Source organism: Cnephaeus nilssonii (genome assembly GCF_951640355.1).
Source record: "Cnephaeus nilssonii genome assembly, chromosome: 6".
Classification (NCBI taxonomy): Eukaryota; Metazoa; Chordata; class Mammalia; order Chiroptera; family Vespertilionidae; genus Cnephaeus; species Cnephaeus nilssonii.
The window spans coordinates 106,541,296-106,567,959 of NC_137077.1; the positions used below are offsets into that span (position 1 = coordinate 106,541,296).

Genomic DNA, 26,664 nt, shown 5'->3' on the forward strand with positions numbered 1-26,664 from the left:
TGTAGGGAATTGTGAATAGCCCATAAGATATCATAGGCCTGTCCTTGGGGAAGGATATATTTTCCCTGAAATTTTAACCATGGATCTTCCTGAGAAGCCCTAAGAGCTAATAGGGACAGATGTTCCTCTGGAGTATATTAGAGTGTTATATGGGGTAGTGCTAAGAGTAGGGGAGATAAAGGCTTCCTCTGAGCCGCTGCCTTGGCTTCCTGGTCTGCTTTATTTCCCTGTATTATGGGATCATTCCTGACTTGGTGTCCTTTGCAGTGTCTGACTTTTAAGAAGAATAGAAAAGGGGAGAGAGATTCCTAAATACCAAGCAGGAAGACCTGTTGATGATTTCAATAATAGTGTCAAGGACTGTGAATGAGCAGTAGAAATAAAGTCTAGATATAAAGACTTAAGCAATAGGAGAGAGCCTGGGCAGGACTGCTTTAGCTTACTAGGAGAGAAGGGATCCCTTCGAACGTCAGGGGTGATCGGGTCCTGACTCACTGAACAACAAACCCATTCGCAAATAACCAGTGTTAAGAGAGTGGGAATTTTTGAGCATTCCAGAGAGGCCGTGGACTATGCCCCAGATAGAATTGTCAGTGCTGACACCAGGCCAGGCCTTGAGATATGGTCTCATGGCCCCTTCCCAGCACGTAGGCCTTCTCTCATAGAACACTGTCAGCTTTCTGGAGAACAGGATGACCCTGTGAATAACATGGTCGTCATTGGCATGATCCTGACGTTGCTTGGGAAAAACTGTTTTGTCTTGGGTTACTTGTTCTGCAAAAACCGGATGTGGTTAATGTGCTTAAAAGCGGTCCTACACAAAGGGTCGCTGCTGCTCTTTGGTCTCCCTGCGTGGAGAAAGGCAGAGCAGTCGCCAGTCGGCCAGCTGGCCGGCTGGCTGGCCCACTAATAAAGGCTCCCTAAATTTTAATTTGGTCTGGGCTCCAGTGGTCGTTTACTCGCGTTCGCTCCACAACACCAGCTTTAGCCAAAAAGTAAACAACCAGCATTTCTTAGATTGACATTTATCAACACACTTTAAACACAATCTTACTTTCAAGAAAATATACATTCAACAAAGTAAAAGAGACCTTCTATAATAAGAGCCAAGAGCAGGCAAATTAAAACTTGTCTAGCAATCAGTGTTTCAGTATTTTATGTTATTTTAAAATATTTTGATGTTTATCATTTAATCCTGCAATGCTCCAAAGTCTTTAAGTTACCAAAGGCTTTGGAAAGTTATCTATAGGCATATGAGGCTGGAGAAAAGGCCCGAGGGGGTGGGAGGAGAGGGGTAGTGGAGGAAGCAGGCTCAGCAGCCTGTTCCCAGGTCTCCAGGCACTTGGATTTAAAACTGCCACATTTTTCCTTAGAGATAACATGATAAGGAATGATAATGAGTTCAGCTTCTGATAGTAACCGGACTGTTAAGTAAGTGTTTGCAATTTTGTAGTAAAGAAATGTATTCATTGAGAAGGTGGTTGAGAGGGCAGTGAGGTAAGAGTTGTTTCAGAGCATTAAAGAGATGAAAATGCTGGTGTAGGGATCTAAAAGCTCAGTGAGGGCTCCCTTCAATGTGTCATAGAGGGGTTTTGCAAGAAGACTAAATTTGGGAACCCAGAGGCAAAAGTATTCAGTGATCCCAAGAAAGAGCCTATTTCTTATCTAGAGGAGGGGGCAGTCATGGAGGATAAGGTGTTTAAGGTCCAAGATACTGGCTCAGCTCTGTGGGGTGAGAGTGAAACTGAGACAGGTGACTGGGTTTTATGAGGGGATGTGCAGTAGTCCTGGCCCGGCACTGATGTAGACAAGAGTGGATAAAAGGGGTGTCTAGTAAGATGCAGTGTAGAGGAGAGGTGGCTAATGGCTGTGAGATTAATTCGTCCATCAATCCACATAATAGAGGCTGAGGGGAGGACAAGGTTCCCAGCAAATTCGGGGAGGGCATAATAAGTGATCCCTATGTCAATTAAAAAGAGATTGGCTTACCTGCCTCCACAATCATTTCCCAAGGCTCTGTCCTGGTGATGTAAGTCTGTGGGGCCTTATTGGGGCCTGGGCAGCTTCAGTCTTTGGTGGCCAGTCCCAAGAGGTCTGGGAGCTCCAAACTGGACCCAGAAGGTGGCCTGGCTGGACTGTCCAAGGTCCAACCTGGAGGGGCCAGACTAGTCTGATTTCCAGTGGCCTTCCCTTCCATACCTTGGACATGGTTCAGGCGGGGGTCTCAGGTTTGAGCAGGACTTGCCCCATTGTCCTTCCTTGTTGTATTTGAAGCATGGGCCCAGAAGAGGCTTGGCCCCTGACTTAGCCTTGGTTGGAGGACCGGCACTTTGTTTAGGGTTCATGAGAGTGGTGGCTAGGAGTTGGAAAGCCTCCTCTGGGCCTCAGCCTTGGCCTGATCTTGCCTTTGTTTTGGATTTGGGTCTCCTCGTCTCTATTATTAAAGACCTTAAAGGCCAGGTTAACAAGATCTTTTTGAGGGGTTTGTGGACTTGTGTCTATTTTTTTAAGTTTGCAGCATATGTCAGGGGCTGAATGGGATATAAAATGGGTATTCAGAGGAAGGGTTCCCTCTGGGGAGGTGGGTTTAAGATGGTAAATTTCTGTAAGGCCTTCGTGAGGCAGAAGAGGAATAGAGCTGGGTTTTCGTCAGGGCCTTGAGTGATTTCATTACATTTGTCATAGTTGACCACTTTATGGGCAACCTTTTTTGAGTCTGGCAATGAGACAGGTGATTATATGGCTACAGAGCTCGTGCCCTGGAGAAGTAACCTGATAGTCTCATCTTGGGTCAGTTCTGAGGAATGCATCAGTACCAACAGGGTTTGCTGCCACATCCTGTCTATGGAGGATATTGGCATGGTCCTGATTTGATATCCAAATGCACTCCTTCTCCTCTGGGGTTAAAGAGGAGGACAGGATGACTTAAATGTCATGCCAGGACAGGTTATAGGACTGGGTCAGGTACTCAATTCTTTGGTCAGGTCAGTGGAAAAAGACCTGAGACACCTCTCAATCTGTGTGAGGTTGAACATAGAGGATGGGATGTGGACTTGGACTATGCCCTCAGTTCCTGCTACCTCCCTCAGGGGTGGAATGGGTATGGGAACAGAAGTGGCTATTGAGGAAGGCAGTCTTTGCGTTGCTTGAGTGTTAGGGAAAAGGCTGTATTAGAATTCAGGTTCTCGGGATTTGGGCTCTCAGGGGCCTGGGGAGAAGGTGGTTGCTGTTAGGAGGGTCTGTATTTTGCGAATCTAATGCAGATGAGGGATGGAACGCGTAAGGGGATGGAAGTTGGTGGTCTGCTGGGTCAAAAGTAGATTTAGAATCAGAAGTGTTAGGGGTATGATGTTTTGTGTGAAGGAGAAGGATCTGATGGGTAGAGAAGGACTGACAGAGAGAGGGTTGGGACTGGAGGATGCAAAAGGCCGGGATATAGGGAATCTCTGACCATTTTTCATTACGGTGACAGAAATTAAATTGCTCAGTGTATTAAAATTGAAAGTGCCATTTTCAGGCCATTGAGGCTAGTTTATATTGTGGCCAAACAGTGTTACAAAAGAAAATGAGGTGCTTGGGCATGCTCTTCCCATGAGCGTGCAGAGGGAGTGTGGCATGGCCCATGAGAGAGGAAGGGTGAGTCACAGACCATAAATCCAAAGGTGACTGCTTAGGGCAGGGATCCCCGCTGCTAAACAAATCACCACGAGAAATGAGAGGTGACCCTCTGGACTGGGCATCCCCAATCCAGAAGGACCCAAAGCCAAATGGCTGAGGAGTCTTTTGGCCTAGCACTAGGACTTTCAAGACCAGAGACTTTTGAGAAGTCAGTGGGAGAGAATAGGCAGAAGACTCGAGATGAGGGAATTTATGGAATGTCAATGACCTAGAGAAGATTGGCCAGTGTGGAATGGAGGATCAGCAATGGAGAAAGAGTTTCTTGATCCAGCATTCTCTTTTGCTGGCTCGGGGGTGGGGGTGTGGGGGGTGGCAAGTCCATAAGGGAGGGAGGCCTAATTGAGGCTGGCTATCATGTCACCTCAGTAGGATTTGGTGGTAAAGCCCAGGTTGAGCTGCCACTGCTTACTGCTCTCCTAGTAGCAAATTCGTGGTGTCTGAGGCCAGGGCGATGGCTCCCCATCCCTGTGGAACCCCCTTGGGTTTCGGCACCAAATGTTATGGTCACCGAAGGAGACCAAAGTGGTAAGGAATTATAAATTTATTAGGTCATCTGGATACCAGGTGGGCTGAACCCCAAAATGGCACCAAAACCCAAAGACAGGGAGTCAGAGGTTTTTAAAGGACTCTAGGTGGGCTTTTTCTGGGTGGAGAATTCTCTGTGGAGGTTTGTATTCTGGGAAACTCCAGAAAGGAGAGATAATGGTCTTAGCAAGTGGAATGTGGTCTAAGCAAGTGGAATGTCCATTGTGAAATGGCCTAAAGGTCAGTTCCCAGAGGAGGGAGTATCGATTCAATTGTTTGATCAGACCTAACAACAGCCAAAATGAGAAAACAAAGAAACATGTTTCAAATGAAAAAAGGACAAAACTAAAAAAAAAAAAAAAAAAAGAACTAAGTAAAATGGAGACAAGCAATCTTCCAAATGCAGAGTTCAAAACACTGGTTATATGGGTGTTCAATGATCTCATTGAAAACTTCAACAGGAGTCAGGAAACATAAATGGAGAGATAAAACATCTTTAAAAAGAGGTTAAGAATGCAATATCTGAAATAAAGAATACATTAGAAGGAATCAACAGTAGTTTAGAAGCAGAAGTTCAAAGAATCCATTTTGAAGACAACAATTTTTAAAACAATTGGAACAGCAAAACAATAATTGGGATAATTTAAGGAGCTTCTGGGACAACATCAAGTGTACTAATATTTACTTCATAGTGATAGCAGAAGAGAGAAAAAGATTGAAAACTTATTTGAATAAATAATGACAGAAAACTTCCCTAACTTGGCAAAGAAAATAGACATACAAGCCCAGGAAGCACTGAGAGTCCTAGAGTCCTAAACAAGATGAACTCAAAGAGGCCCACATAAAGTCACATTGTAATTAAAATCCCAAAGGTTAAAGACAGAGAATCTTAAAGCAGAAAGAGAAAAGCTGACAGTTACTTACAAGGAGATCCCAGAAGACCATCACCTGATTTTGGTCATAGAGAACATTTTATGAACTTAACCCCAAAGGGAAGTAAAGCAAAAATAAGTGAATGGGACTACATCAAACTAAAAAGCTTCTACACGGCAAAAGAAACCGACGACAAAAAGAGGTAGCTGATCAAATGGGAAATGGTATTTGCAAACAATAGCTCCAACAAATGTTTAATGTCCAAAATATATAAAAAAACTCATAAAACGCAGCATCAAACAAACAACCCAATCAAAAAATGGACAGAGGACCTGAACAGACATCTCTCCCAAGAAGACATACAAACAGTCAACAAATGTGTGAAAAGATATTCAACCTCACTAGCAATTGGGGAAATGCAAATCAAAACTACAATGAGATACCACCTCACACGTTTTAGAATGGCTATTATCTTTTTTTAAAAATAAATCTTTATTGTTCATATTATTACAATTGTTTCTCCTTTTTTCCCCCCATATCTCCCCATCACCCAGTTCCCTCCCCCCCGTTGTCCTTATCCATAGGTGTATGATTTTTGTCCAGTCTCTTCCCATACCCCCCACACAGACACCCCTTTCCCCCTGAGAATTATCAATCCACTCCCATTCTATGCCTCTGATTCTATTATGTTCACCAGTTTATTCTGTTCCTCAGATTTTTAATTCACTTGATTTTTAGAATCACTTGTTGATAGATATGTATTTATTGTTCATAATTTTTATCTTTACTTTTTGCTTCTTTTCCTCTTTTTAAAGAATACCTTTCAGCATTTCATATAATACTGGTTTGGTGGTGATGAACTCCTTTAGCTTTTTCTTATCTGTGAAGCTCTTTATCTGCCCTTCAATTCTGAATGATAACTTTGCTGGGTAGAGTAGTCTTGGTTGTAGGTTCTTGCTATTCATCACTTTGAATATTTCTTGCCATTCCCGTCTGGCCTGCATAGTTTCTGTTGAGAAATCAGCTGACAGTCATATGGGTGCTCCCTTGTAGGTAACTAACTGTTTTTCTCTTGCTGCTTGTAAGATTCTCTCTTTTGTCTTTTGCCCTTGGCATTTTAATTATGATGTGTCTTGGTGTGGTCCTCTTTGGATTCCTCTTGTTTGGGGTTCTGTGTGCTTCCTGAACTTGTAAGTCTATTTCTTTCACCAGGTGGGGGAAGTTTTCTGTCATTATTTCTTCAAATAGGTTTTCAGTATCTTGCTTTCTCTCTTCTGGCACTCCAAAAATTCGGATATTGGTATGCTTAAAGCCATCCCAGAGGCTCCTTATGCTATCCTCACACTTTTGGATTTTTCTTTCTTTCCGCCTCTCTGGTTGGGTGTTTTTTTCTTCCTCATATTCCAGATCTTTGGTTTGACTCTTCAGGTGCGGTGGTCTACTCTGTATATTCTTTATTTCAGACAGTGTATGCATAATTTCTGACTGGTCCTTTTCCATTTTTTTGGTATTCTCATTTAGGTCCTTGAAGGTCTCTTCAAGTTTCTCAGCGGTTTTTAGAAGATTCTTGAGTAGCGTTATAAATATGGTTCTGAACACTGTGTCATCCATTAGTTTGCTTTCATCTATCTCTCCTACGTATGTCACAAGTAGAATGGCTATTATCAACAAGACAAGTAATAACAAGTGTTGGAGAGGTTGTGGAGAGAAGGGAACCCTCATTCACTGCTGGTGGGAATGTAGACTGGTACAGCCATTATGAAAAACAGTCTGGCGATTCCTCAAAAAATTAAGAATATAGTATCATGTGACCCAGCAATCCCTCTCCTGCTTATATACCCCCCCAAAAAAAACCTCAAAACATGTATTCATAAAGATATATGCACTCTATGTTCACAGTGGCCAAGACATGGAAACAACCAATGTGTCCTGTGACAGAGGACTGGATAAAGAAAATGTGATACATATACATAAGGAATACTACTCAGCCATAAGAAAAGATGAAATACTGCCATTAGTGACATCATGTATGGACCTTGAAAATGTTCTGCTAAGTAAAATAAGTCAGATAGAAAAATCTAAGAACCATATGATTCCACTCATATGTGGGATATAAAACTGAAACTCATGGACGCAAACAGTAGTGTGGTGGTAGCCAGAAGGAAAGTGGTGGGGAGGATGGGGGTTAAAGGGACCTAATATAAGGTGATGGAAGATGAGTTGACTTTGGGTGGTGGGCACACAGTGCAATAAACAGATGTTGCAACATAGACACCCACACCTGAAACCTGTATGATCATATTTATCAATGTCACCCCCATAAATTTAATTTTTTTAAAAAAGAAAAAGGGATAAAGAAGTGGTATATATATATATATATATATATATATATATATATATATATATACACATACACACACACACACACAATTTAATAGTACTTGGCATAAAAAGAATTAAATCTTACTATTTGTGACAATATGGATGTGAATTATACTAAGTGAAATAAATCAGACAGAGAAAGATAAATATCTTCTGGTTTCACTTATATGTGGATTCTAAAACATAAAATAAACAAACAAAGCAGAAAAACTCATAAATACAGAGAACATTTTGAGGTTGCCAGATGGGAGTGGGGTTGGGAGAATTGGCGAAAAAGGTAAAGGAATTAAAAAATACACACTGGTAGTTACAGAATAGTCAGAGAGATGTAAAGTACAGCATAAGGAGTACAGGCAATTATCTATATCTATACATATAACTAGAGGCCCAGTGCATAAAATTCGTGCATGGGGCAGGGAGGGGGGGCCCTGAGCCCAGCCTTCACCCTCTCCTATCTGGGACCCCATGAGGGATGTCCGACTGCCCTCTCACAATCCAGGACTGCTGGCTCCCAACCACTCACCTGCATGCCTGCCTCATTGCCCCTAACTGCTTCTGCCTGCCAGCCTGATCACCCCCTAACCACTCCCCTGCCAACCTGATTCATGTCTAACTACTCCCCTGCCTGCCCAATTGCCCCTAACTGCCCTCCCCTGCCGGCCTGGTCACCCTTAACTGCTCTCCCCTGCAGGCCTGGTCGCTCACAACTGCTCTCCCCTGCTGGCCCTGTCACCCCTAACTTCCCTCCCTTGCCAGCCTGGTCACCCTTAACTGCCCTCCCCTGTGGGCCTGGTCTCCCCCAACTGCCTTCCCCTGCAGGCCTGGTCCCCCCCAACTGCCCTCCCCTGCAGGCCTGGTCCCCCCACACCCCCCAACTGCCTTCCCTTGCAGGCCTGATCACTCCCAACTGCCCTCCCCTGCTGGCCTGGCCACCCCCAACTGCCCTCCCCTGCCTGCCTGGTTGCTGCCAACTGCCCTCCCCTACAGGCCTGGTCCCCCAAACTGCCCTCCCTTGCAGGCCTGGTCTCCCCCAACTGCCCTCCCCTGCTGACCTGGTCACCCCTAACTGCCCTCCCCTGCTGGCCTGATTGGCCCCAACCGCCCTCCCTTGCAGGCCTGGTCCCTCCCAACTGCCCTCCACTGCTTGCCATCTTGTGGTGGCCATCTTGTGTCCACATGGGGGCAGCCATCGTTGACCACATGGGGGCAGCCATATTGTGTTGGAGTGATGGTCAATTTGCATATTACTCTTGTATTAGATAGGATAGAGAAATATGCTATTAACCAGGGCCAACTGGATAGGAGGAGGTTGCACACTCAGCATTGGAGGCGGGCAGCAGGGGCCTCCGCACGTCTGCGCTGGTGGGAGGGCCTGATCAGCAGCAGCCATGGCTGCTGCGGGGCCCAGGGAGTGAGGCAGGGCTGGACCGGCGACTCGAGGGTGGGCGGCGCTGCGCGAACTGGGTTCCTAGTATTGTAATAACTATGTATGCTGTCAGGTGGGTACTAGACTTATCAGGTTGATCACTTGGTAAGTTATATAACTGTCTAGTCCCTATATTGTATACTTGAATAAAACATTGAATGTCAACTGTAATTGAAAAATGTTAAAAATTATTCTAAAAAAAATCCAAGTCACTCTGAATAACTGAATGTTTGAAAACATAAAGGATTATACATGTTTACTAGAGACCCTGTGCACAAAATTTGTGCACGGGGGGGTGGGGTTCCCTCAGCCCAGCCTGCACCCTCTCCAATCCAGGACATCTTTTTCACAATCCTAGACTGCTGGCTCCTAATTGCTCACCTGCCTGCTTGCCTGGTTGCCCCTAACTGCTCCCCCCCCGACCTGGTCGCCCCCAACTACCTCCTTCTGCCAGCCTGTTCGCCTCTTACTGCTCCCCCTGCTGGCCTTGTTGCCCCCAACTGCCCCATCCTGTTGGCCTAGTTGCCCCCAACTACCTCCCCTGCTAGCCTGGTCACCCCCAACTGCCCCCCCCGCCAGCGTGGTCGCCCCTCATGCCCCCCCACCCCAGCTTGGTCACCCCACGCAGCTTGCTTGTTCAGTCGTTTGGTCATCCCTCAGGCCGGCCCTGGGTGGCTGGGCAGCAGCCATCCAAGGCTTACCTGCACCTCAGGCTGGCCCTGGGCAGCTGGGGGGCTGAGGGGACTGGGAACCGCCATCTGGTGGCTGTGGGTGCTGCCATCTTTGAGAGTGTGGCAGTCAATTAGCATATTCCCTCCTTATTGGCTGTGGGCACCACCATATTTGTGAGGGTGTGATGGTCAATTAGCATACTCCCTCTTTATTAGATAGGACTAGGGGCCGGTGCATGAAATTCGTGCACTGGGGGGTCGGGGGTCCCTCAGCCCAACCTGCCCCCTCTCACATACTGGGAGCCCTCAGGGGATGTCCTACTGACGGCTTAGGCCCGCGCCCCACAGGGAGCGTACCTAAGCCGCAGTCTGGCCTCCCTTTGTGGGAGGCAACCAGGCTGGTCAGGGGAAGGCACCAGCCCCATCACCCCACTGCTGCAGCCACTGTCAGTCACCGCAGCCACCAAGGTGTTTTCATCAACACGGACTCCAGTCCCTTCACCAAGAAAAAATGACAACTTTCTTTAGGCATTTTCAAGATGTGTCTTTCATAGGATATGGATTTCTTTCTTTATTTTTTATCCTCACCTGAGGATATGTTTCCAATGACTTTTAGAGAATGTGCAAGAGAAAGGGAAAGACAGAGAGAAACACTTTGATTGGTTGCCTCCTGCATGAGCCCTGATCTGGGCCCCGGCCAGGGAGGAGCCTGCAACCTAGGTACATGCCTTTGATCAGAATCAAACCCAGACCCTGCTGCCTGCAGGCTGAGGCTCTATCCACTGAGTCAAACCGACTAGGGCAGGATATGATATTTCTTAGCCCCTCCAGCAGTGGACCTTCATTTTTTTCTCCAGAAGTGTGGTGGAAAAACCCTAGATCACCTTTTTGGATTCTTATTACCCAAGTTACTAAGAATATTACCAGTGGCATACAGGAAGCTTAGCCAATGTGTAGTCAGAAAAGGTGTTTCCTCTATAGTTCACACCAATGGAGCGCTGGGCCCTGCCCAGGCCTAAAGCCTCTGGCTGAAGCTTTAGATCTGGGAAGGGGACCTCCAGCTCCCTATGATCACCGGCTCAGCCCCTGCCCAGGCCTGCCCAGACCGAAAGCCTCTTGGGCAGGAGCAGACCCCCAGCTCCCTGCGATCAATCTCAGGGGGTCCGTTCCTGCCCAGGCTGAAAGCAGACCCCCAGCTCCCTGCCCAGGTGATCAATCACAGGGGGTCCACTGGTGTACCAGGCTGAAGCAACGCCCAGCTCCCTGGGATCGATTGCAGGGGGTCCACTTATGCACCAGGCCGAAGAAACTCCCAGCTCCCTGCAATCGATGGCAGGGGGTCTGCTCTTGCACCAGGCCAAAAGCCACCGGTGGCTTTTGGCCTGAAGCCTGAGCGGACACCCAGCTCCCTGCCTCCGATGGAAGGGGTCCGCTCCTGCACCAGGCTAAAAGCCGCGGCTGCAGGCTTTTGGCCTGGAGCCTGAGCGGACACCCAGCTCCCCGCCTCTGATGGCAGGGGGTCCGCTCGTGCACCAGGCCAAAAGCCACTGCCGCAGGCTTTTGGCCTGGAGCATGAGCGGACACCCAGCTCCCCACCTCCGATGGCATGGGTCAGCTCTGGGCGCCTATGTATGCAAATTACCCGCCATCTTGGTCGGGTTTATTTGCATACTCGCTCTGATTGGATGGTGGGCGTGGCTTGTCTGGGGGGCGGGTCTGGTGGGCATGGCTTAGGCGTAGCAAAGGTGTGGTCAATTTGCATATTACTATTTTATTGGGTAGGATAGCCTGAATAATAGTCTTACCTCTTCAGTATCTGGGTGAAACCCATGTTCATAATCAACACCTGGATCAGGGAGTTAAGGCAACAGCTCTGTCCAATGTTGTGTAAACCAACTGGGCCTGTAAGAAAAGAGAAAAAATACTGAGGACAAGGACTAGCTAAGGGATTTAACAGAAGTCATATGTTCTTCTAGAATCTTCTTAAGGATATGAAATCTTATAAAGTACAGAGGCACAAAGAAATCACTAGGGAGCTTGCAAAATAATAGGGGAGAAAAGATAAAGCATGAACTCTGAAAAGTGAAATAGTAATAAAAGTTTAATCATCCATTAGGAAAGAGAGATGTCACAACAGTTGTATTATTCATTGTCAAATGTGTAGTACAAGCCATTGTTGTATGAGCAAAGGAAAAGTGAGAAACGTTACAGAAAGTGTAGCTGGGAGAATTATGAGTTCCTGCCAGAGTTGAGTAATAATGGGCATCTACAGGGCTCAGGGATAAGAGTAATTTTAGATTCCAGTGGAAAGGCCCTACCCAGTTCCCACTTCATGGTTAGAGAAATCAGAAGAAAGCTTCAGGAGAAATCCACTAATCTAAATTCACGTCCAGGGGCTGGAAGCCAAAAGGAACTTATGAGACAACCAAAAGATGGCATTTCTCTAACCCACTTGCAACCAAACACAGCCTTGGGTTCCACAGACCCCACAAAGGTGAATAATTTAAGAGGGTGGTTTGGTTGGTTAGAGCTTTATCCTGAAGGTTGAGGGTTCAATTCGCAGTGAGGGCACATACCACATTGTAGGTCTCTCTCTCTCTCTCCTCTCTCTCTCTCCCAAAATCAGTGAAAGCATATCTTTGGGTGCGGGTTTAAAAAAATAAAGAGGGAGCAAGTACCATTAATATCAGGATCCCTGTGGAAAGGGCTTTGGTGTACATAAAATAGGGCAATAAGAACGTAAAAATCCAAGGGTAGCAGGTAATCACAGATATACACTCCTGAATCAGCAGAAGCACTTGCCTCTAGACATACTTGCACACAGGTACAACAGTAAAGACAGGAAATAACTGCTACTATATGCCAACCATTGGTCTAAAGAAATTTCCACAGATTATCTCATTTATTCTCTCAACAACTGTATGCTCTCAGTACTATGATTATTCCCATTTAAAAATGCAGAAATGATGGCACAAGGAATCGGGAGTCATTAACCACAAAGCTCTACTGCTTCAGAGTATTGTGAGTAAACAAAACATTTCTAAATAGTCAAAAATAGAAAAATGGGAGGGAGGTAATGACCCTGAGGGCAGTTCCAGGCACCCAAGTGTTTTGGTAGCTGCTCCCTCTTCTTCATGTTGCTGTTTTCTTGCTTCTTCTCAACAGGGTCTGCTGAGACTCAGCTAGGACTGATGGCAAATTTCTTTAGGAACCCAAACACCTTGCCCATTAGTGATCACTCCAAAATCTCCAGGCCCTTGGCTGGAAGTTCTTCAGCACTGCATGACCTCACTCCTGGGAAGCGCTCTCACGAGTCAGCCTTGGTGGGACTTCTGTGAAAATACACCACAGACAGTTAAGGGTAAGCAAAGGGAAAAGTACATTCATGTGATCAGTTCTGTTTCCAAGGAGCCAAGTCTTGGAGGGAGATGTATGGAAAGCCTGGCTAACAAAGCTCTAGGGCTAGAAATGAGAACTAGGCTCCACACCCACTCTCCTTGTCCCACATGTCTCCATTCTTAACTCATCAGAGGAATGCCCTGTTTTCTTCCACCCCACCCCCACCAAGGTTCGCCCTCCTGGCAAATGGCACAATATTCACCAAGCATTGCAGATCAGAAGACTGATGTCCCCTTGCTCCTCCTTTTCAGCCCCCCCCCCCCCCCAAATTGAGGTCTGTCAATTCTACTGCCTAAAAGTTTCTCACAATCACTCCCCTTTCTCTCCATGCCCTTGACTTCCTGGTATAAACAAATAATGAGAGCCGCTTTAAAATGAAGTCAGAGCTGTCGTGCCAGAAAAACTGTCTTGCAAGTCTTATGCCTTAAACCTTTGGAATGTTCAAACAATGCAAAATAACCTTTGGACTGGGACTAAAGCAACAGTGTATCTCAAAGAATTGTTTGCAAAATAACAAGAAAGCAGTAATATGACTAAGGGCCTGATGACTACCAGATCAAAATTTAAAACATTGTTTAGCATTAATGACACAAGTTTAGCCTATCTGCACCAGTAAAACTGCCTTTCTTTCCCTTTCTCATGCATATCCCTTGCCTCTGTGTCCTAATCAGAATATTAATTGGGTTGCCCCCTGAATCAGAGCTTCCTGAAGAGCTGTTCTTTAATCACAAACAAACAAAAAAATGATTATTGTTTCTCACTTTGGCCTTTTGTTTTTAGGTTAAGACTGGAAAGCCTGTCCTGGCTCCCCTCAGGCACTTGGTACACAAAGCTATTAAAATATTTGATTCATTATATTCTAATGTGGGGAAGAACTGTCTCTTCTGTGAGTGAGTGCATTATTCAGACTCCTGCAGGACAGACACCATTCCCCAGGTGGAGGGGAGTGTTAGTGGTTGACAGTTCCCCTCTGAGTCTCTCTCCAGGAATTTACCCCAGCTAGAAAAGCTGGCCCGATCCCTAGTCAGTGACCAAACAAGGAGCAGATATAAAGTCTTTAACACCTTGCCTCAAAGTAAAATAGCTCTGAAGGGTCAGTCATCCAGGCCCAGAGGTCCCCTTAAGATCTTCTGAGGCCTCTGTTGCAATTGTCTGGCAAGTCACCTCTTCCTTCCTCCCATCCCTGCTTTGCTCACCCCTCTTAGTCATTAATTTAAAGGGCACTAAATCTCCTGAATGCACATCTCAGACAGAGTCTTAGTGTCTAAACTGACATCCAACTATGGGCACTGTGTATTTTCAACTGTTTCCAATACACTCTGCATAGTGCATAGTGGGCATTCAATAAAGAAAGGAAAGGACTCAGTTTGGGAGTTTCAAAATGGCAGCTGAACAGGTGGACATGTCCTGTGCCTTCTCACTGTGCAGATAGAAGGAGCAACTAAGTCAAATAACATCCACCTGGAATTGGCAAATTAAATACAACTGGTGAGACACTTCTTGGCCAGAAAGGAGAGAGGATGTCTGGAGAATGAGGATTGGGGATCTGGGCTGGAGAGAGAGATGCGTGACCACTGGGACAAGAGGGTCAGAAGGAATCAGTACTGCACCAAGTCCACGTCCCTTGGGGACATGCATAATACCCAACTGTGGAAGGGAGGTGCACAGGGCTGTTGGTGGCTGGGGAATCTAGATCTAAGTCCACAGCCGCGAGAAACTGTGCCCAGAAAGACAGCCTGAAGAACTGCCTAAGCCTTGCGGTTCAGGGGGAGGGAGGGAGAAAGTCACAGTATCACAGTTGTTTCGCATCTGTATTTTCCTTGCTTTTATTCACTAAACCCAGTTCATAGGACCTTTCAATTACAAACACTCACCAAGGCTGTGATGCAGATGGAGGTGCAGTTTTGTGGAGGCCGGGGAGAGGCTGTGGAGAGGAGCAGGACAGGGAAAGGTAACCAGGAATCTGGCATGGACACATTCCAGATCCTCCGAATCTAAGCAGCCATTTTTCTCCTTAAGAATCAGCCCCTGCCAGCAGCTGCAGGGCAACTAGTGCAGACGCAACCAGCTTTGCAGAAAAAAACAAAAACTCTGAATAGCTCCAGGGAGAACTCAGGGACTAGGTTGAGGGACCCTTTAGTCCTGGAAACCAATACCGCAACATCCCCACCTAAAGCCCGTGTCAGAAATAGACACTTGAATAATTAAGACTGATAGCAGGCAGACAAACAAAGTGAGCAGATTAGTCCTGCCTGCTTATAGCCAAGGCTGTGGAGATAGACACAAACAGAAGAGTGGTGGATCACTTGCAATTTCAACATGGTGCTGACTACCTAACTGGAAACTGAGAAGTGGCAGACAGAACAATAGAGTGGGGTCTTAAACCAGCCCCCATGGACATTAAAACTCAGCTGAAGCAAATGACACTTTACTTTATTTTTTACCTCTTATTTAAAAATTTTTTAATCTTTTATTTGTATTATTTTTCTTCATTCTATTTTTATTTTTTTATCTTATTTTTTCATTTTTTCCCAACCTTTTCTTCCTCACTTCTCCCTTTTTCATCTTTTGTTTTTCCGTCCCTACTTTAGTTTTTTTCCTCTCTCTTTTCTTTTTAACCCTTGTTAAAAATTGACCTTCTTTATTGATGTATTATTATTGTAGTCTCTGTATTCTGCAGAAATTACTCATATATCTAATTTCCTCTCCCCTGCTCTAAGTCCATGCACCCTTCTCTTTTCTCTTTCTTCACTAGCCCACTTTTTTATGCTTTTGTTTTTCCTCTCCTCCCTTGCTTTCTTCTTCTCCTAATTACTTAATTAGTTTCACTCACTAAACCCAAGCCTATCTTATTTCTCCTCTATTCTCCTTTTTTGAAAATAGATGAATATATAGGATAGAAAATTTTTTAAAATTCTGTTTTATCTTATTTTTTAACTTATTGATTTTTTTGTTTTTCTTCTTTTTACTTTTCTTCTTAACCATTTATTCTCTTTCCATCTTCTCTGTACTGAACTATAGTCCTTCTCCTATTCATTCAATTCCTTAACCTTACTTTCTGTATATAAGCTCTGCCTCTTCAGATTCTGTCTCTCCCCCGCCCCCCCCCCCCCCCCGCTTTTTTTTCTGGGTGTTTGTTGTTTGCGTATTTTGGGTGTATTTGTTTGTTTTGTGGTGTTTTATCCCCATATATATTTCTCCCCTACTTTTTTTCTTCTTTTTCTTTTCTCTCTTACCTTTTTTTCTTTTCTCAATAAAATTTTTGATTTTTTTCTCTCCTAATTCTCTTATCTCTGGTGATCACTTTTTTTGGGGTTATTGGTGTTGTGAGTACATTCGTGTATTGTGCCCTTCAAGTTGTGTCTTGTCATGTTGTATTTTGTGTGGTTTGGTCAATGTAGTAAACAGTGAAACACATAGTCAGATACTGTGAGAAGAGACTCCACCCATGAATGGGACAGTAACATTCAAGATCCAACTACACCAAGAGAACTCAAATATCCCAAGTAGGGGGCATCCCTAGAATAACCTGTCCAGAAGACCTGAGAGATTGCAGCACTGGGTCCAACAAAACATCTACTATATAAGACAAACTAAAAAAATATGGGTGACATAGAAGTTTGATATAATACACAGAAACAACCACAAAGGAACAATGGGGAGTAAAAATGGGAAGACAAAGAAACAAAACCTAATTGAAAGAAAAGGGGAGAAAACAACAACAACCACCATTGGAAGAAAAAGAAAATTCACCAGGAAGGGAAATAAATGAAATGGAGGCAGGCAATTTGTTGGAGAAAAAATTCAGAGCAATGGATATAAGGATGCTGAAAAGGATGAAAGACAAATTAAACACTATGTGTAAGAATAAAGAGGAAATGAAGAAAAATCAAGAAGAAATTAAGAATGGCATAGCTGCAATAAAGAACACAATGGAAAGTATCCACAGGAGACTAGAAGAAGCTGAGGACTGCATCAGTGAGTTAGAAGACAAGGTAGAAAAAACACCCAAGCAGAGCAGGAACTGGAAAAAAAAAACTTTAAAAAAAAGGAGAGCCTAAGGGAACTTTGGGACAACACGAAACAAAACAACATCTGCATAATAGGGGTGCCAGAATGAGAGGAAACTGAGAAAGGAACAGAAAACCTGTTTGAAGAAATAATGACAGAAAACATCCCTGATATTGGGAAGAAAAACTCACACAAGTCCAAGAAGCTCACAGAGTCCCAAACAAGATGAACCCAAAAAGATTGACACCAAAACACATCATAATTAAATTGGCAAACACCAACGACAAAGTAAGAATCTTAAAGGCTGCCAGAGAGAGAGAGAGAAAGTTACCTAACAAGGGATCTCCCATTAGACTATAAACTGATTTCTCAACAGAAACACATCAGGCCAGAAGGGAATGGAATGAAGTACACAAAGTGATGGAAAGCAAGGGTCTGAATCCAAGAATACTATACCCAGCAAGGCTATCATTCAAAATTGAAGAGGAAACCAGGAGCTTCACAGACAAAAAAAGGGCTAAGGAATTTTATTACCACCAATCCAGCAATGTAAGAAATGCTAAGGGATTGCTTTAAAGAGAAGAAATAGAAAAGGAAGAAGAAACAAGGGCCTAAAGAATAAAAATGGCAACAAACAAGTACCAATAAATAACCTTAAATGTAAATGGATTAAATGCTCTAATCAAAAGACATAGGGTAGCTGAATGGATAAGAAAACATGACCCATACATTTGCTATCTACAAGAGACCCACATCAAAACAAAGGAGTAACACAGGCTGATAGTGAAGGGATGGAAAAATACTTTTCAGGCAAAAAAAAAAAAAAAAAAAAAAAGGTTGGGTAGCAATACTTATGTCTGAAAAAATAGACCTTGCTGGAGGCTAAAGCAAATAGCAGTTGGCATAAAAATGCAAAAAGAAACACTGGAAGGCCAATGGACATTGATATTCAGCAGAGCTGAAAATCAGAATAAAACTGACCTGCTGTGAGATCAATGGCTCAAGGCAATTTCCTAACCTCATAATCCTTACATTGTTTACCAAACTTTACCTTTCATCTGCGTGTATGCATTGCTAATGGACAAATGTGTATTAAAGTACATAAAAAGCAGACCAGGCCAGAGGTCGATGTGCCAATTCAGGAAAGAGGTCTCCACCTGGCCCCCCAATGCCTTCTTAATTCATATTTCTTGTATAGTATTTTCATTTGTGCGTCAACCCCTCCTTCAAATCCTGAACCTCACCAGGAAGGTTGTGGCAAGACCTCAAAGTGAAGGCCATTAGAATAGATAAAGAGGGCTACTACATAATACTAAAGGGAGCAATTCAACAAGAGGATATAACTCTGGTAAACATATATCCACCCAATACAGGAGCACCTAAATACATTAAAAAACAAAAAACAAAACAAAACAAAAAAACAACTTCTGGAGGATATCAAGGGACATATTGACAGCAATACAAACATACTAGGGGACTTTAATACCCCAGTGACACCATTGAATAAGTCCTCTAAACACAAAATCAGCAAAGAAATAGCAATCCTAAATGAGTCACTAGATCAGATGGAATTAATTGACATCTTCAGAACATTTCATCCCAAAGCTACAGAACATATATTCTTCTATGGGACATTTTCAAGAAGAACCACATATTGTGAAACAGGCAATGTCTCTTCAAATTAGTGAAGAGAGAAATCATATCAAGCATATTCTCAGATCACAAGAGCAAAAAATTATAAATCAACTATAATAAGAGCAATAAAAAAATTAAACAGTTGGGAGCTAAACAATGCTATTAAACAATGACTGAGGTACCAAAGAGATCAAAGAAGAAATAAAAAGCCCCCTGGTGACAAATGACAATGAAAACACAACAATCCAAAATCAATGGGACACAGTGAAAGCACTCCTGAAAGGGAAGTTCATAGCTCTACAAAAACAAAAAAACAAAAAACTGGTAATAAATTATCTAAGCCTGCAACTTAAAGAATTAGAAAGAGCAACATGAAAAGCCCAGAGCAAGCAGAAGGAAGAAAATACTAAAGATCAGAGGGAAAATAAATGACATACAGACCAAAAAAACAAAACAAGAGAAAACACACACACGCACACACACACTCACACACACACACACACACACACACACACACACACAATAAAAAAGATCAATAGCCCTAACTGTTTGGCTCAATGGATGGAGTATCAGCTTGTGGACTGAAAGGTCCCAGGTTCGATTCCAGTCGGGGGTATGTACCTTGGTTGTGGGCACATCCCCAGGAGGAGGTGTGCAGGAGGCAGCTGATGGATGTTTCTCTCTCATCGATGTTTCTCTCTATCCCTCTCTCTTCCTCTCTGTAAAAATCAATAAAATATATTTTTTTGAAAAAGATCAATAAAACCAAGAGCAGGTTCTTTGAAAGGATAAACAAGATTAAAGAACGTCTTGCCAGGCTCACAAAGAAACAAAGAGAGAGCATGCAAATAAACAAAATCACAAATGAAAGAGGTGTACAACCACCAGACCCCACAGAAATATAAAGGATTATGAAAAAATACTACGTTACTCTACTCCAAAAAAATGGACAACTTAGAGGAAATGGTCATAGTCTTAGAAAAATACAAGCTTCCAAAACTCAATCAGAAGAATAAACAAAATGGAATAGGCTGATAACTATGGATGAAATTGAAGCAGTAATTAAAAATCCTCCAGCAGCCCTAACTGTTTGGCTCAGTGGACAAAGCATCAGCCTGCAGACTGAAGGGTCCCGGGTTCTATTCCAGTCAAGGGCATGTATCTTGGTTGCAGGCACATCCCCAGTAGGGGGTGTGTAGGAGGCAGCTCATCGATGTTTCTCTCTCATCGATGTTTCTAACTCTCTATCCCTCTCCCTTCTCTCTGTAAAAAAATCAATAAAATGTATTTTTTAAAAAATCCTCCAGCAAACAACAGCCCTCTTCCCCACTGATTAACAGGACACTTCTACCAAACATTTAAAGAAGAACAAAAACCTATCCTCCTCAGACCATTCCAAAAAATTCAAGAGGAAGACACACTTCCAAGCTCTTTCTATAAAGCCAGCATTACCCTAATTCCAAAACCAGATAAAGTCACCACAAAGAAAGAGAACTACAGGCCAATATCCCTGATGAACATAGATGCTAAAATCCTCAAAAAATTCTAGCTAATCGAATTCACCATTACATTAGAAAGATTATACAAAATGATCAAGTGGGATTTATTCTAGGGATGCAAAGATGGTACAATATTCACAAATCAATAAATGTGATACATCACATAAAGAAACTGAGAGACAAAAAAATCACATAATCATATCAATCAATGCAGATAAAGCATTTGATAAAATCTAACAACTTTTCTTGATTAAAAACTCCCAGCAAAGTGGGAATAGAGGGATCATACCTCAACATAATAAAAGCCTTATATAACTAACCTACAGCCAACATCATACTCAATGGGCAAAAACTAAAACCATTTCACCTAAGAACAGGGAAAAGACAGAGATGCCCACTTTCAGGACTCCTGTTCAACATAGCACTGGAAGTGCTAGCCATAGCAATCGGACAAGAAGAAGAAATGAAAGGCATCCAAATTGGAAAAGAAGAAGTAAAACTGACATTATTTGAAGATGACATGATACTGTACATAGAAAACCCTAAAGACTCCATGAAAAAAACACAAAAAACTAGTAGACTTATTAAATGGATTCAGCAATGTAGCAGGATACAAAATTAACGCCCAGAAATCTATGGCATTTATATATACCAATAGTTAACTTACAGAAAGAGAGACTTAAAAATCAATGCCATTTACCATTGCACCAAAAAAGTTAAAATACTTAAGAATAAACTTAACTAAGGAGGTAAAAGACCTGTACTCAGAAAACTATAGAACACTGAAAAAAAAAAGAGATAGAGGAAGACATAAACAGATGAAAGAACATACTGTATTCATGGATTAGTAGAATCAACACCATTAAAATGTCAATACCACCAAAGCAATCTATACATTCAATGACCTCCTCCTTAAAATACCAAGAGCTTATTTCACAGACCTAGAACACACTCTGCAAAAATTCATCTGGAATTAAAAAAGACCCCGAACAGCTGAAGCAATCCTGAGAAAGAAGAAAAATATTGGAGGGATTACAATACCAGATGTCAAGCTATATTATAAAGGCACTATTCTCAAAACTGATGGCATAAGAACAGACATATAGACCAATGGAATAGGATAGAGAACCCAGAAATCAACCCAAAACACTATGCTCAATTAATATTTGACAAAGGAGGCAAGAGCATAAAATGGAGTCAAGACAGTCTCTTCAATAAATGGTGTTGAGAAAATTGGACAAATACATGCAAAAAAATGAAACTAGAACAGCAACTTATACCACACATAAAAATAAACACTAAATGGATAAAGGACTTATGCATAATATTGGGAACTATACTACTAAAAATCTTAGAGGAATCCACAGGCAGCAAAATCTCAAATATATGCTGAAGCAATATCTTCACCAATACAGCTCATAGGGCAATGGAAACTAAAGAGAAAATAAACAAATGTGACTACATCCAAATAAAAAGCTTCTGCACAGCAAAAGAAACCATGAACAACACAAGAAAGCCCACTGCATGAGAAAACATATTGGCCAATGTTATCTCCAATAAGGGTTTAATCTCCAACTTTTACACAAAACTCATATTACTTTAACAAAAGGAAGATAAACAATCCAATCACAAAATGGGCAATGGACTTAAATCGATAATTTTTGAAAGAGGACACACACAAGGCCAAGAGACATATGAAAACATACTCAAAGTGACTAATCATCCGAGAGATGCAAATCAAAATGACAACCAGGTACCACCTCACACCTGTCAGAATGGCTATCATCAACAAATCAACAAATGACAAGTGCTGTCTATGATGCGGAGAAAAAGGAACCCTCATGCACTGCTGGTGGGAATGCTGTGGAGAACTGTGGAGTTTGGAGTTTCCTCAAAAAACTAAAAATGGAACTCCCATTTGACTCAGATATCCCACTTCTAGGAATATGTCCCAGGAAACTACAAACAACAATCAGAAAGGACATATGCACCCCTATGTTCATAGCAGCATTTAAAATAGCTAAGATTTGGAAACAGCCTATGAGTGGATTAGAAAACTGTGGTACATCTACACAATAGAATACTACACTGCTGTAAAAAGGAAGGAACTCCTACCATTTGCAACAGCATAGATGGACCTAGAGAGCATTATGCTAAGCAAAATAAGTCAGTCAGAGAAAGATAAATATCACATGATCTAACTCATTTGTGGAATATAAAGAACAACATAAAATGATGAACAAAAACATATTCAGAGACAGAAACGCATCAATCAGACCATCAGACCTCAGAGAGAAGGCAGGGGAGGGTGTGGGGAAGTGGTGGAGATCAAACAAAGGACTTGTATGCATGCATATAAGCATAACCAATGGACATAGACATAGGGGGGTGAGGGCACAAGTAGGGTGGTGGTGGGGCAATGAGGGGATAAGGACACATATGTAATACCTTAAACAATAAAGAAAAAAATAAAATAAAAATCTATGGCTTTTTTTTTATACACCAATATTGAACTCACAGAAAGAGAACCTAAAAAAATTAAGATACCTAAGAAGAAACTTAACTAAGGAGGTAAAAGACCTGTATTTGGAAAACTACAGGACATTGAAAAAGGAGATAGAGGAAGACATAAACAAATGAAAGAACCCACCGTGTTTATGGACTGGTAGAATCAACATCATTAAAATGGCCATACTACCCAAAGCAATTTATAGATTCAATGCAATACCCAATAAAATATCAACAGCATATTTCAAGACCTAGAACAAACTCCCCAAAAATTCACCTGGAATAAAAAAAGACCCCGAATAGCCACAGCAATCCTGAGAGAGAAGAACAAGGTTGGAGGGATCACAATACCAGATATCAAGCTACATTACCAGGCCACGGTTCTCAAAACTGCCTGGTACTGGCACAAGATCAGACATATAGACCAATGGAACAGAACAGAGAACCCAGAAATTGACCCAAGCCATTATGCTCAATTAATATTTGACAAAGGAGGCAAGAGCATACAATGGAGTCAAGACACTCTGTTCAATGAATGGTGCTGGGAAAATTGGTCAGATACATACAAAAAAATGAAACTAGATCACCGACTTACAACATATACAAAAATACACTCAAAATGGTTAAAGGACTTAAATGTAAGACTGGAAACCATAAAAATCTTAGAAGAGGCCAAAGGCAGCAAAATAGCAGACATATGTCATAGCAATATCTTTACTGTTACAGCTCCTAGGCCAATGGAAACTAAGGAGAAAGTAAACAAATGGGACTACATCAAAATAAAAAACTTCTGTACAGCAAAAGAAACCATGAAAAAAAAAAGAAAGAAAGAAAGCCCACTGCATGGAAGAACATATTTGCTAATTCTATCTCAGAAAAGAATTTAATCTCCAAAATTTACAGAGAACTCATACAACTTAACAAAAGGAAGATACATATTCCAATCAAAAAATGGGCAAAGGACCTAAATAGATACTTTTCAAAAAAAAAAAAAAAGACATACAGAAGGCCAAGAGACATATGAAAACATGCTCAAAGTCACTGATCATCCAAGAGATGCAAATCAAAACAACAATGAGGTACCATTTCACACCTGTCAGAATGGCTATCATCAACAAATTAATAAAAGACAAGTGCTGGAGAGGATTCAGAGAAAAAGGAACCCTCTTGCACTGCTGGTGGGAATGCAGACTGGTGCAGACACAGTGGAAAACAATATGGAGATGACTCCAAAAATTAAAAATGGAACTCCCATTTGACCCAGTAATCCCACTTCTACAAATATATCCCAAGAAGCCAGAAAGACCAATCAGAAAGGACATATGCACCCTTATGTTCATAGCTGCACAATTTACAATAGCTAAGATTTGGAAACAGCCTAAGTGCCCACCAGCAGATGAGTGGATTAAAAACTGTGGTACATCTACACAATGGAATACTATGCTGCCGTAAAAAGGAAGAATCTCCTACCATTTCCAACAGCATGGATGGAACTGGAGAGCATTATGCTAAGTGAAATAAGCCAGTCGGATAAAGATAAATATCACATGACTCACTCTTATGTGAGTTATAATGAACAACATAAACTGATGAACAAAAATAGACCCAGAGACTAAGAAACACTGAACAGACAGTCCAACCTCTGAGATAAGGCAAGGGCGGGGGGCAAGGAGGTTATAGATCAGCCAAAGGACTTGTATGCATGCATATTAGCATAACCAATGGACATGGCCACTGGGGCAGTGAAGCTTGTCTTGAGGGGAAGGAGTTGTGAGGTGGAGGTCAACCAGGAAAAAAGGAGACATGTGTAATACTTTAAACAATAAAAAAAGAAGAAAGAAAGAAAGAAAATAATAAATAAATGCTCCAATCAAAAGACATAATTGAGCTGAATGCATAAGAAAACATGATCCATATATATTTTGTCTACCAGAAACCCACCCCAGAACAAGGGACTCACACAAACTGAAAGTGAAGGGATGGAAAAATATCTTTCAGGCAAATGAAAATGAATAAAAAGCAGGGATAGCAATACTTATACAGGACAAAATAGACCTCAAATGAAGGCCATAACATGAGATAAAGAAGGCCACTAAAGGGATCCATACAACAAGAGGATATAACTCTGGTAAACATTTATGCACCCAATGCAGGAGCACCCAAATACATAAATATAACTTCTGAAAGATACCAAAGGATCAACAGCAATAAAACCATAGTATGGCACTTTAATATCTCTTTAACATCACTGGATAAATCTTCTAGACAAAAAATCAACAAAGAAACGGCAATCCTAAACGACTCACTAAATCAGATGGGCTAAATTGATATCTTCAGAACATTTCACTGAAAGCTACAGAATATACATTCTCAAGTGCACATGGGAAATTTTCAAAGATAGACCATGTATTAGGACACAGGCTAAGTCTCTAAAAATTCAAGAAGACTTAAATCATATCAAGCATCTGCTCAGATCACAATGGCATAAAATTAGAAATCAACTATAATAAAAACAATCACAGAAATTCAAAACTTGGAAGCTGAATAGCAAACTATTAGAAAATGAGTGGGTTACCAAAGAGATCAAAGAAGAAATAAAACACATCCTGGAAACAAACAAAAATGAAAACACAACAATCCAAAATCTTTGGGACACAGTGAAATCAGTCCTGAGAGGGAAGTTCATAGCATTACAGGTCTACCTCAAAACAAACAAACAAACACAACAAGAAAAACTGGTAATAAACCATCTAATTCTGCAACTTGAAGAATTAGTAAGAGAGCAACAAGAAAAGCCCAGAGTGAGGAGAAGGAAGGATATAATAAAGATCAGAGTGGAAATAAATGACATAGAGACAAAAAAAACAAAACAAAAAAACAATACAAAATATCAATGAAACCAAGAGCTGGTTCTCAGAAAAGATGAGCCTCTAGCCAGTCTCACCAAGAAGCAAAGAGAGAGGACCCAAATAAACAAAATCAGAAATGAAAGAGGCAAAATAACTACAGACCCCACAGAAATACAAAGAATCATAAAAAAATACTCTGAGCAACTCTATTCCAACAAATTGGTCAACCTAGAAGAAATGGACATATTCCTAGGGAAAAACAACCTTCCAAAACTCAAACAAGAGGAATAAAAAAATCTGAATATGCTGATAACTATGGAGGAAATTGAAGAAGTAATAAAAAAACTTCCAACAAACAAAAGTCCAGGACCAAACAGCTTCACAGGGAAGTTTTATCACACATTCAAAGAAGAAATAAAACTTATCTTCCTTAGACTATTCCAAAAAATTCAGGAGGAAGAAATACTTCCAAACTCTTTCTACGAAGCCAGCATAACCCGAATCCCAAAACTAGATAAAGGCAATACAAAGAAAGAATTACAGGCCAATATCCCTCATGAACATAGACGCCAAAATTCTAAACAAAATTCTAGAAAATCAAATACAGCATTACATTAGAAAGATCATACACCATGACCAAGTGTGATTGATTCCAGGGATGCAAGGATGGTACAATATCTGCAAATCAATAAACGTGAAACACCACATAAACAAACTGAGAGATAAAAGCCATATAATCATAGTAGTTGATGCACAAAAGGCATTTGGCAAAATCCTATACCCTTTCTTAATAAAAACTCTCAGCAAGGTGGAAATAGAAGGATCATACCTCAACATAATAAATGCCATATGTGACAAATCCACAGCCAACATCATACTCAATGGGAAAAAGTAAAATCTTTTCCCCTAAGAACAGGAACAAGACAGGGATGCCCACTCTCACCACTCCTATTCGACACAGTAATGGAAGTACTAGCCATTGCAATCATACATGAAGAAGAAATAAAATGCATCCAAATTGGAAAAGAAGAAGTAAAGCTGTCCTTATTCACAGTTGACATGATATTTTACATAGAAAACCCCAAAGACTTCATCTAAAAACTAATATATTTAACAAATGAATTCGGCAATGTAGCAGCATACAAAAATAACACTCAGAAGTCTATGGCTTTTCTACACATCAATAATGAATTCACAGAAAGAGAAAC

At 41.9% G+C, this 26,664-nt stretch overlaps 1 protein-coding gene across 2 annotated transcripts in view; it reads right to left on the minus strand.

Annotated features, from left to right (window-relative positions):
* The window catches only part of USP18 (ubiquitin specific peptidase 18), a 198,781-nt gene that overhangs the window by 122,139 nt on the left and 49,978 nt on the right, over positions 1 to 26,664 (minus strand). For both annotated transcript variants that reach the window (XM_079774907.1, XM_079774906.1), the window contains exons 2-3: positions 12,637 to 12,887; positions 11,361 to 11,457 (exon numbers count right to left, since the gene is read on the minus strand). In XM_079774907.1, coding sequence (XP_079631033.1) covers positions 11,361 to 11,457; positions 12,637 to 12,691 — 152 coding nt within the window. In that variant the 5' untranslated portion in view covers positions 12,692 to 12,887. The remainder of the gene's footprint in view (positions 1 to 11,360; positions 11,458 to 12,636; positions 12,888 to 26,664) is intronic.